The sequence below is a fragment of the Eretmochelys imbricata genome, chromosome 12 (genome assembly GCF_965152235.1).
Source record: "Eretmochelys imbricata isolate rEreImb1 chromosome 12, rEreImb1.hap1, whole genome shotgun sequence".
Taxonomy (NCBI): domain Eukaryota; kingdom Metazoa; phylum Chordata; order Testudines; family Cheloniidae; genus Eretmochelys; species Eretmochelys imbricata.
The window spans coordinates 23756843-23769677 of record NC_135583.1 but is presented as its reverse complement, the minus strand read 5'-3'; the positions used below and the strand labels follow the sequence as shown (position 1 = coordinate 23769677).

The 12835-nt window shown below is 44.7% G+C and overlaps 1 protein-coding gene across 1 annotated transcript in view; it reads right to left on the bottom strand.

Annotated features, from left to right (window-relative positions):
* The window catches only part of GPATCH1 (G-patch domain containing 1), a 29357-nt gene extending 22426 nt beyond the window's left edge, over positions 1-6931 (bottom strand). The window contains exons 1-7 of the mRNA XM_077831589.1: positions 6821-6931; positions 3200-3334; positions 2757-2842; positions 1755-1915; positions 1295-1392; positions 797-846; positions 106-351 (exon numbers count right to left, since the gene is read on the bottom strand). Of these exons, the coding sequence (XP_077687715.1) occupies positions 106-351; positions 797-846; positions 1295-1392; positions 1755-1915; positions 2757-2842; positions 3200-3334; positions 6821-6899 (855 nt within the window). The 5' untranslated portion in view covers positions 6900-6931. The remainder of the gene's footprint in view (positions 1-105; positions 352-796; positions 847-1294; positions 1393-1754; positions 1916-2756; positions 2843-3199; positions 3335-6820) is intronic.
* Between the last annotated feature and the right edge of the window lie 5904 nt (positions 6932-12835).

Genomic DNA, 12835 nt, shown 5'->3' with positions numbered 1-12835 from the left:
TTGCTTTAAAACTTTGTTTTAATTCCATTTTAGAGAGATTTTAAGACAAACATATTTATTTCCTATAACTGGCACTGCACCACAGTATAAACAGTAATGTTTTACCTGGCCTGAGATACCCAGTTTTCTTCCTTTACTATGTCTCAGATCACCAAGTAGATTACTTGTCTTTTCAGAACCATCAGTAAAAAGACTGGGGTGTTCTCCTCCTGAAACCCCAAACAATGCTTTGGTGGGGTCTAGACCCTGGTAACCAAGTCCACGGACATTCTCTTTAGGAGTCAAGTCTACAGGCATCACATCTTTGGGTGCAAATGTCACATTCGCTGGCTGATATTCATCCTCTTCATCCTTTTACAAAAAGTTAAAATACATTACAATAAACAAACATTAAACTCTGTACAGCAGTATAAAAATGTAAGTTCCACAGCAACATTTAGTTAAGATGAAGTCCAATTCTGAAAAAGCTTCAGAGTTCTCTAAATACATACGGATATCACTGCACATGCCTGATTAGGAAAGGAGCTCTTCTGGGTTTACCTTAACCCAACCATTAATATTCAGAAGAAGAGCTCTGCGTAGCTTGAAAGCTTGTCATTTTCACCAACAGAACTTGGTCCAATAAAAGATATTACATCATCCACTTTGCCTCTCTAATGTCCTGGGACCAACACTACAAATATTACTATTCTAGTCGTATAATAGTTAGATTTTTTATATATATATATGTTATACTTTAAATATAATTTACATGTAATTTTTATATAAATAACAGTAACTTTTGCCTGCATAATACCTCAGATCCTTCAGGTGGTAGCGCACAGCCATATACTTTTACTTCAGGATCTGCAAAGACATAACAGCACCATACCATAAAGTTACAATTCTTCAGTAAGTTTCTCTTACGGCTTGTCTACATTACTCGCTGGATTGACAGGCAGAGATCGATCCAGAGGAGGGTCGATTTATCGCGTATAGTCTAGATACGATAAATCGATCGCTGAGCACTCTCCCATCGACTCCAGCACTCCACCAGAGCGAGAGGCGCAGGCGGAGTCGACGGGGGAGTGTCAGCTGTCGACTTACCATAGTGAAGACGCCGCAGTAAGTAGATCTAAGTACATCAACTTCAGCTACGTAGCTTTCCCCCCTTCCCCCCCAGTGTAGACCAGGCCTTAGTTACATTTTAAAATTAAACCAGAGCAAATAAAAGGTTTTTAAAAGATCTTCTCAATAGCACAGAGAAGACTAGAAACTTTTTATTTTCCATTACTCAAAACTTAATTGAACATACCAGGCTTTTGTTTGCGGGGCTTTCTCTTTACTCGAGGTCCAACACCTTGTCCTTCTTTCCAGCCCATTTTTCGCAACAGTTCAACACCAATAGTTATTCTAGGAGAAAATTAAGAACAAAGCATTTATGCTGACAGCCTAATATAAAAGTATTTCTTGTGAATCTCCTGAAAGCTATAAATAAATTCATAACAGTATGGGCCAAATTTTCATAGCAGTTTTCTGTAAGCACAATTCTTCATGTATTATCATTTGTATATGTACCTTGTATGCAGAACTGCAAATGACTGTGCATGCAAATTTGCATGTGCAAAACAAAAAGGCAGGTGGAGGTCCCTTTGAAAATACAATTTTATATATTTTGCAGTAATTTGCACTGAATGCAGTAGTCAGATATTCTTTTACTTGCCAATACAGCATAGGTGTTTTGGTTTTGGGAGTGAGGTGCTATATCTACTTACTTCGCTGGTGCTATTAAATCATCCAGTGCAGTGGTTCCTGGAATGGATGAAGTTATCCCTGCAATATGCCTAGCTTTTTCTTTTATTCTATCTTTGGGTTTGGAAGCAAAGTCATCTGTCGTTGTAATTTCTTTAGGCGCTATCCCATATTCACTAAGATCCTGAAAAACACACACACACACACAATAGAAAAATTCTAATTAGAAATAACTTTTCTTCAAATATAGACTAATATTAAAGATGACAGTTGAAGGAAACCTGGAGTTTATGCTCTTTATTTTAGCTGGGTTTTCAAAGGCACCTAAGGGAGTTAGGTGTCCAACTCTAATTAAGTTTCAATGGAATTGGGCACCTACCTCCCCTTAAGCACCTTCAGAAATCACAGTCTTTATTTACATATGCTTCTTTATAATGGAGACCTAGAAAGTTTTGTTTGCTTTCTGTTCTGTAAGGCTTTTCTTTTTGTTTTAAACAGGTCCGACCTAGAAGACTCTAAGGTCCATAAGAAAACTGGTTAGAATTATGATTGCGTGTATATATATATATATATACACACACACACACACACACACACAGTAAGTAGAACATGAAATGATTTTCATTTAGACTCTTTAAAACCCTAATTTGTTTAACTAAATTGCCTACAAACATTTAAGGCCTGAAACAGCTCCCAACAACACCCCGCAGCCCTCAAAACTAGTCTGCCAGCAAAAGAAGGGATGCTCATATTTTACATCCTGATATTTCCAAGTTAAGAAGTAAGCAGAACCCACCATCACTAAATACACACTTATCCCTGACAAGATTAAATCAGTTCTTTGATGAAAATTTAAAATAATGGATCATTCTTACAATTTTTTTTTATTAGTACTATCTATAATAAAAGTGATTCTATTATCCGTATCTACATAAATTCATGCAACAATATACACAGTAATAAAATACCCAAATATGTGAAGTATTGTCATGCCACAACTTTTTGTATCATTTTTGTAAACTTACCTCTTCATCCATAAAGTCTTCTGGTCCAAGGGCTGTTTTGTCTGCTCTCTTCTGACGTGATGATACAAAAGTTGAAGGGGCCCATCCTTAAAAGAAAGCAAATCTTTAAGAAATGTATAAAAAGAAACTCTAATATAATGTATGAACGCAGTAAGGAAAGGTTATACGTAGCCATTTTGTCATTCTATTAATCAGAAACACCTTAAGGACATGCCAACACAACGGATGCATCCATAAGCAGAGCATTCCAAAGGTAGCATCTTCAATTATATTCATTTTAATAGAAAAGTATAACTATTTACAGTGAACATCAGCAGAAAAAAATACATAATGCCAATTTACATTTGTTTTCCCAAAAATAATTTGAGTAGTGTTATGTTTTGATAAAGTATTACTTCAGTTCTTCTCCATGAGAGGAACTAGTTTCAGACACAATCTCTGACCTTCCTTTGAACCAACAGTGTTGAAGTAGCCAGCAGAGAAACCACCACTAAATGCTCCATGAAAACGTTTGTATCGTCCCTTTTCATCTTTAACAGTCTGCTCTTGAAGAGGAACTGGCTTCTTAATTCGTTCACCTACAATTATCAAAATACAAAAAACAGGAAAGTGAGTTAACCTGAAAAGAGAATCAAATCCCCACTCTTCTCAGTCACTATTTGTTCCTCAAAGGAACAGCAGCCACCTCTGAAGAGGCATGTCAGCACTACATGCTGCTATTTAAAACAGAAACTGAGAGAATAAGAAAATAAAAATAGTGATGAAGAATTCCTAAATCCTAATCCCAGTTCTGATACTTTTTCCATGGCTGTGGGCAAACCACAAACCATCTGTCTCCTTAATGTCCCAATCTGTAAAACTGGAAGAATATTTATTTACCTATTTTATAGGGTGTTCTAAGCACTGTTTGTAAAGCATTATGAAAATGGAAAGTGCTAAGTGTTATTAATATCATACCCAACTGAAGCTTTAGGAATTTGGAAGGCAGAATATAACTATCCAATTTTGAAATTAATCGAGACAGAGATAACAACATTATCATTGCAACAGGACCTTTAAAACTATCTTTAAGTGGTCAGAACCTCAATTGCATGACACTGCCAAAAAAATGAGTACTTGTGGCACCTTAGAGACTAACCAATTTATTTGAGCATGAGCTTTCGTGAGCTACAGCTCACTTCATCAGATGCATACCGTGGAAACTGCAGCAGTTTCCACGGTATGCATCTGATGAAGTGAGCTGTAGCTCACGAAAGCTCATGCTCAAATAAATTGGTTAGTCTCTCAGGTGCCACAAGTACTCCTTTTCTTTTTGCGAATACAGACTAACACGGCTGTTACTCTGAAACCTGCCAAAAAAATAACACTTGCAATAGCACCATCCGCCTAAGAGAAGTCAATGAGGCTCTGTGCAGGTGCAGACGTTTGCCGACATGCAATCTATTGCAGGATCATGGACCTTGAAATATTTGGTACAACTGACTGTGCTGAAATCACATTTTAACAAGACGACTTCAAGGGAACAGAGAGATTTGCATAATAAGCACTTTTAAAGTGTATATATATAATCTCCTTTTTGTGTAAACTCATTGTTGTGTGTAAACTCATTATTATTTACTGAAAACCAAAAGTGTGCTTGGCTTGGCAAAACATGTAAAATATTGTCATTTCTCCAAGAGATTTATAGTCTCAGGGACAGACAATTGAAACATTGTTGTATCCAGTGCTTACTGCCCACTGACTTCTACACTACTCATGGCAGTAAGAACTAAGCCCCAGGGTTAAGTGTTTGCAGGATTGGGCCTCTAAGGCCCCAAAACTCTTGTCATGGCCTTTAAAGGGCAGGATTCCTACATTATGCAAATATTTACCAATGAAATATAATACTGTACATATATAATACACAGAATAAAGGTTAAACATTCATGTGGCCAGTGCACCTTTGCACATACATCCAGGCACACCCACCCACAGCTGGTTACATGCACTCTGTGCTTTTGATGGTAGGATGCCTATTTATGAAACTGGATATAACAGGAAAAGTATTGACCCTGACCCTTATAAGGCAATAGGAAACAGTATTAAAATGAGCAACACTGTATCTAATCCTTGGGTAAGAAGCACTACAAACCACAGAGGGATTTTATTGTATAGAGTCTAACTTCTACAACAATTAATTGCTTTCCACTTTTATCTTTCTAAGTAAATAACAATGAGGGCTTTCGTTGTTTACTTCCATCAGTTCTATTCCAACATTTATGAGAAATATAATTCTGTTATAGCAAAAGCCTTGTATCAGCCATGCACAGTAGTTTTGGTTATCTGAGTATAGAAATGAAAAAAAGGTCAACTTTAATAAATATAATATAGCTTTAATTTTAAAAATCTGAACACCAACAACAAGGCCTTACAGAAATGCATGGAACTTCCAGGTTGTTGAAACAATCTGAATGTACTGAGAACTGAAGCCTCAGTGCTTCAATGGTGCCAGGATTTTTGATGTTCCATTTAAGCACACTCATTTGAGAACTTGGCCTAGCAGTGACCTTGTTAAAAGAGACCTTGTTTACACACAAATTTTGTACAGCTTTAACAACCCTGGTATTATTAAAGCAGTACAAGTGCTCTAGCTTATTCTTGTACAGAAAGGGAAATAAACTATACTCACATAAAGCATCTTTATACCAGCATAACTGTGTTCACACTATGAGTTGCACTAGTACAACTATTTCGGTAAACAAAATCACAATCGTAATCAAATTTGTACAAAATCCTTGTGCAGACCAGGCCTTAATCACACTTGTGTCTGAAAACTGAGGACCTCCTACTGCTACAAGTAACACCTGAGATTTCAGTAACTGAAGGCTTGTCTACACTACCACACGGGGTCGATCTAAGATACGCAACTTCAGCTACGTGAATAGCCTAGCAGCAGGTGAAGTCAACGTACTTAGATCCACTTGCGGTGTCTTCGTTCCCGCGAGTGGACAGCTGACACTCTCCCGTCGATTCCACGTCTCATTCTGGTGGAGTACCGGAGTCGACAGGAGAGCGCTCAGCGGTTGATTAATCATGTCTATACTTGATGCAATAAATCGGCCCTGCTGGATCAACTGCTGCACGCCAATCCAGTTGGTAGTGTAGACAAGCCCTCAAAGATTAGAGGGGACTCCCCTACACCCCCTCCAGTTTATTTGTTTTGTACATTTACCATCTTTTAGACTATCATCTCTACCACCTACTCCCCTCTCAGGCTACATCTACCCTACCACGGTAAGTCAACCTACGGTATGCAGCAGTGAATAACACAGCTGGAGTTGATGTACCTTAGGTTGAGTTACTGCAGAGAGTCGAAGGGAGAAACTCTCCCGTCCACTTTCCTTACCCTTTTCCTCCGGGGTAGAGGACAGGGGCGACTGGAGAGCGATCTGCTGTCAATGTGGCGGGTCTTCACTAGACCCGCTAAATCGACCTCCGGTGGATCGATCTCGGAGCCTGGATCCAGGCTGTAGTGTAGACCTGCCCTGCTACGACTGTGTTGCCTGTGCAGCGTGCACTACGACATCGGGCCTCCGCAACCACCAGGCCGAGCCCAGAGGAGGTGTCGTCAACCCTGCCCTCCCCACGAACACCCCGCAGCACAACCGCGTCGGTTCATTGGCGTTCGCCCACCCAGCCCCTTTGCCCCCCGGCGAGAGGGAGCCTCGCGGGCGAGGCGGAGGCGGCCCCGTGTCTACTGGGCCCCGACCCGGGAGAGCGGGGCGCGCCTCTCGCAGGGACAGGCACTTGCGGGACGCAGCACGAGAAGGAATCCGCAGACCAGGCGGCGGCCATGGAGAGGAGTGGGCTCGTCTCGCTCCCTGAAGCAGCCAGGACGTGCGGCGGCCGAGACGGGGGTAGCCCCGCTGGGTCTTGCTTCCAGGCGGCTCCCCCCCGCCTCATGTGGGCAGAGCGCTCCGGGGAGACACGGCCCCTCGCTCGCCGCCCGGCCGCAGCGTTAGCCGGGCTAGATAGGGGGACGCCTCCGCACAAGCGGAGCGGCTGTGCCCCCCGAGTTCCCTTACCCTCCGGCAGGGGCTCCAGCGCGGTGCCATAGCCCGCCAGCTCCTCCTCCTCGCTGTCGCTGGCCTCCGGCGCCGCCATCTTCTGAGCACGACGCCTGGGCCGCGCCGCTGTCACGTGAGGGGGGGCGGGCGCCGGGCTGGCGCCGCCATCGCTGTCTGGGGACGTAGCAGAACAACCTGCGGCCCGCTCGGACTTGGCCTCTTCTCGCCTGCCCGGGCTGCGCTCAGGTGCCCAGAGGCCGCAACCCCAGGGGGCGTCTGTTGCTCAGACCCCCTGCCCCCGTCAAGCCTTTGGGGTGCTGAGGGATGGTGTGAAGTACCACGTATATTCTCCCGAGTTTATAGTTCTGTTACCCTCAGGCATACAATGCAATTGTCATCAACTTTCAATGTAATGTTTAAAATGTAACTTGTGATCAGTTTTAATACATTTCAGTACATCTTAAAATAAGGGGGGGATGGGCACGCTATGGGACAAATCAATTAAATAAGGGACAATCCCTTGAAATAAGGGAGGGATGGGCACCCTAATAATAATTCTAACCCTAATAATTTTAAATGTATCATTCATTGGCTCATATTTTACATCTTGATATTTCCAAGTTAAGAAGCAAGCAGAAGCCACCACCACCTGTACACACTTGTCCCTGACAAGATTAAATCTAGATGTGGCAATACAGTAGAAAACACTGCAGAAAGAAACCCTGTATTTGCGGAGGGAGTAGGACTGCATTACCTAACAGGGCTTTTCCGTTTCTAACATCTATGACCTCATGAATGTTTGCAGGGTGCTGGACTGTGACATCAAAATAACAATGAACTTGGAAATAACAGGACAGGTGTTTGAGATCCCTTTCCTAATCCTGTGCCTGTCCTGGAATGGTGTGGGGAGTGGGGCCAGGTTCCTCTGGGATTTCATCTTTAATTTCCTGTAGCTTCATCACACAGCAACACTAACACTTCCTCTATAAGGATGAATAAGCAGAATACAACTTTCTTCACAGCCACATTTACTGGCCAAAAGAGGTCACTCAAGTGCAAAATTATTGATCCCAGGAGCTAGCACTTTTGCCTTTACAGACCTTTTAACCAGGGGAGTGTGAGACATACGCACATCCGATGAAGTGGGTTCTAGCCCACGAAAGCTTACGCCCAAATAAATTTGTTAGTCTCCAAGGTGCCACAAGGATTCCTCGTTGTTTTTGCTGATACAGACTAACACGGCTACCACTCTGAAACCCACATAAAAAACACCACAGTGCATTGTTCCAAATTATTGGTCTGAAACACTGTAGTTAACCATGTTTAAGCATGATTCTTACAAGAAAGATGGTAATCATTTCCAAACTCAGAGTTAAGAAGGCCAACAAATCCCAGATATGATCCCACAACAGACATGGAAAGAATCTAGTTCACGGTACCAGTATCACTGCAGCCACAGGTGCCAACTTTTGTTGGTGCTGGTGGGTGCTCGTGCTGCCCCTCCCCCTCCCCGTGGCCCCGGCCTCGTCCCCTGCCCCAACACCACCCCCTGCCTGCCCCTATTGGATCCCGCCCTGGCCCCTCCTTTTCCCCAAGCACGTGCCATTCCTCCTCCTCCCCCTTCCCTCCCAGGCTTGCCACATAAAACAGCTGTTTCGCAGCACAAGCGCTGGGATGGGGGCAGAAGAAAGTCGTGTCGGCCCACTCAGGGGAGGAGGCGGAGGTGAGCTGGAGCAGGGGGGTGGGTTGGGGAGCTGCCGGTGGGTGCTCTGCACCCACCAATTTTTCCCCATGGGTGCTCCAGCCCTGGAGCATCCAGAGTCGGCGCCTATGACTACTGCTGTCAGGATTGAAGAGTAAAGGATAATAGCACCTGCAATTTCATGAAATCGATCCACTTCCAGAATCAAAGTGTAAAACATACTCGATGTGTATTCAATGTGGAAAGGGGGAAACATGAATGTTAGTGACTTACAGCTGATAAAACTCACAGAGCCAAATTTGGGCCAGTTTATTTAAAGTGCTGCTCAACTCAAAAAATGTTTGTGCAGAAACTGCATTATGGTACTTAACAGAGCTGTTCTCTATTTTCCTTGAGTCATATCTGCTGACTAGTGTCAAAAATAAGCTTTTACTACTTTTTTTTTTCCTCTTGACCCTGAAGAGTCAAAGTCTAGCCACTCATGATAGGTCTAGACTGTTCTTAAAAAATCTCTAAGGATAGGAATTCCACAGCCTCCCTAGGACCTTTTCCAGTGCTTAGCTATACTTAGAGCAGGGGTGGGGAAACTTTTTGGCCTGAGGGCCACATCAGGGTTGCGAAACGGTATGGAGGGCTGGGTAGGGAAGGCTGTGCTTCCACAAACAGTCTGGCCCTGGCCCCCTATCTGCCCCCTCCCACTTCTCACCCCCTGACTGCCCCCCTCAGAACTCCCGACCCATCCAACCCTGCCAGCTCCTTGTTCCCTGACCGCCCCCTTCCAGGACCCGCTGCCCCTAACCAGCCCCCTGGGACTGCACCCCCTATTCAACCCCTCCGCTCCCTGTCCCCTAACTGCCCTGACCCCTATCCAAACCCCCACCCCCTGACAGGCCCCCTGGGACACCTGACTCATCCAAACCCCCCCACTCCTTGACCCCTGACCACCCCCTCCCAGGACCCGAGTCCGTAACTGCCCCCCCAGGACCCCACCCCCTATTCAAACCCCACTGCTCCCTGGACCCTCTGACCCCACACATCCAACCACCTTGCTCCCTGTCTCCTGACCACCACCACCCTGAACTTCCACCCCATCCAACCACCCCCTGTCCCCTGACTGCCCCCTAGGACCTCCTGCTCCTTATCCAACCCCTCTCCTCCCGCCCCCTTACCATGCGGCTCAGAGCAGCAGAACAGGCTTATTGGAAAGCCTGGGAGGTGGGCAGGCACAAGCCGTGCTGCCCACATGGCTGCGGGGAAAGAGGGACAGTGGGGGAGGGGCCGGAGGCGAGCCTTCCTGGCCGGGAGCTCAGGGGCTGGACAGGATGGTCCTGCGGGCCAGATGTGGCCCGCAGGCCATAGTTTGCCCACCTCTGACTTAGAGAGATTTTCTTAATATCCAACCTAAATCTGCTGGCTGAAAACTGCAATCGATGGAGATGGAGAACAACTGATCACCATCCACTAACAACCTTTTACATATTTGAAGACTGTTATGTGTACCCTCAGCTTTCTCCTCTCTAGACTAAACATGTCCAATTCTTTCAATCTTTTCTTCATAGGTCACGTTTTCTAAACCTTTTATCATTTTTGTTGGTTTCCTCTGGATTCTCTCTGGTTTGTTACAAGTTACATTTAAGCAGTGGCTTACACGTTTTCTTAACATTCCTAGATATTTTATCATTAGTGATCACTCACATTTGCCTCTTTTATCCAAAGGATAGAAGACAGCAGTGGGTGAATTGACTTGGTCCCACCCCTTATTCCATGAAGGCTTACCAGGATACACTACAGGTGGTCCTGAGCAGCAAAGTTTGGGACAGAAGTTTCACTTCACAACCATCTATAATATTAAATGAAACCTGTACAAGAAACCACCATTATTAGATAACCGTTTTCTTAAGAAACTGCTCCAAGGTATCAATAAAATGTACTGACAACAATTCTGCCCCATCTTTATTAGAAGACCTTTTCAGCTAAGCAACCAATTTTTGTCAGCCCCAAAAGTATTTTTTTAGACTAGGTCTATTCCAGTGTTCTTTAATGAAGGAGTTCACATGGTGAAAGAAAGGTGCCTCTACGCATCGGCTCAAAGAAGAAGCCACTTTCAGAAACTTTCATATTTCTCTGAAGAGTACTGAATCATAGAGCTAGTTCTCTTTAATGTATTTTGTATAAATATACATTTAGGGTTTATGAAAGGTGTCAGTTTCACAACCCTAGAGACTGAAGTCCTCTTTCTATCCACAGAGCTTCTCCAGTACAGAAAGTGTCAGTACAAACGTCTCTATTGTGGCTTGCCAGTATTCCTCAACCTGGACCTGGAGGGACAACTTCTAGGAGTAAGGGGCCAGTTCAGCTTCAGTGTCCATTTAGTTCTTGACTTAGGGGGAGACTCCCCAAAAGGAAATCAGTATGAATTTGTGATGTGGATGTCTGTCCACTGAGAACTGGACTGAGACCACCAAATTTAATTTTACAAGACACCAAATTGCCTTCCAAAGGCTCATTTGGCTTGGGTTTAACTGAAACCAGCAAGCTATAAGTTAAAGGCTCTAGATGCTATTACTGGTCTCCTGAGGTATCCAATCACTTGTACAGACAGTTTTAAAGGAATTAGTGTACACAGTTAAAAGGAATGTCCAAAACTTTTTTTTATTAAAAGATGAAGGGGGAAATAATTAGTTGTGGTGTCAGCTTTTTTTCAGGTTTCAGAGTAGCAGCTGTGTTAGTCTGTATTCGCAAAAAGAAAAGGAGGACTTGTGGCACCTTAGAGACTAGTTCACATGTGAAGAAGGTTTACTCTGTAAGGGTATGTCTACACTACGAAATTAGGTCGAATTTATAGAAGTCAGTTTTTTAGAAATCATTTTTATATATTCGAGTGTGTGTGTCCCCACAGAAAATGCTCTAAGTGCATTAACTCGGCAGAGTGCTTCCACAGTACCAAGGCAAGCGTCAACTTCCGGAGTGTTGCACTGTGGGTAGCTATCCCACAGTTCCCGCAGTCTCCGCTGCCCATTGGAATTCTGGGTTGAGAGCCCAATGCCTGATGGGGCTAAAACATTGTCGCGGGTGGTTCTGGGTACATATCATCAGGCCCCAGCTCCCTCCCTCCCTCCGTGAAAGCAGCAGCAGACAATTGTTCCGTGCCTTTTTTCTGTGCAGATGCCATACCAAGGCAAGCATGGAGGCCGCTCAGCTAACTTTGGCAATTAGGAGCACATTAAACACCACACACATTATCCAGCAGTATATGCAGCACCAGAACCTGGCAGAGCGATACCGGGCAAGGAGGCGACGTCAGCGCGGTCACGTGAGTGATCAGGACATGGACACAGATTTCTCTGAAAGCATGGGCCCTGCCAATGCATGCATCATGGTGCTAATGGGGCAGGTTCATGCTGTGGAACGTCAATTCTGGGCTCAGGAAACAAGCACAGGCTGGTGGGACCGCATAGCGTTGCAGGTCTGGGACGATTCCCAGTGGCTGCGAAACTTTCGCATGCGTAAGGGCACTTTCATGGAACTTTGTGACTTGCTTTCCCCTGCCCTGAAGTGCATGAATACCAAGATGAGAGCAGCCCTCAGAGTTGAGAAGCGAGTGGTGATAACCCTGTAGAAGCATGCAACGCCAGACAGCTACCAGTCAGTTGGGAATCAATTTGGAGTGGGCAAATCTACTGTGGGGGCTGCTGTGATGCAAGTAGCGCACGCAATCAAAGATCTGCTGATATCAAGGGTAGTGACCCTGGGAAATGTGCAGGTCATAGTGGATGGCTTTGCTGCAATGGGATTCCCTAACTGTGGTGGGGCCATAGACGGAACCCATATCCCTATCTTGGCACCGGAGCACCAAGCCGCCGAGTACATAAACCGCAAGGGGTACTTTTCAATAGTGCTGCAAGCTCTGGTGGATCACAAGGGACATTTCACAAACATCAACGTGGGATGGCCGGGAAAGGTACATGACGCTCGCATCTTCAGGAACTCTGGGCTGTTCCAAAAGCTGCAGGAAGGGACTTTATTCCCAGACCAGAAAATAACTGTTGGGGACGTTGAAATGCCATGTATCCTTGGGGACCCAGCCTACCCCTTAATGCCATGGCTCATGAAGCCGTACACAGGCAGCCTGGACAGTAGTCAGGAGCTGTTCAACTACAGACTGAGCAAGTGCAGAATGGTGGTAGAATGTGCATTTGGACGTTTAAAGGCGCGCTGGTGCAGTTTACTGACTCACTTAGACCTCAGCGAAACCAATATTCCCACTGTTATTACTGCTTGCTGTGTGCTCCACAATATCTGTGAGAGTAAGGGGGAGTCGTTTATGGCGG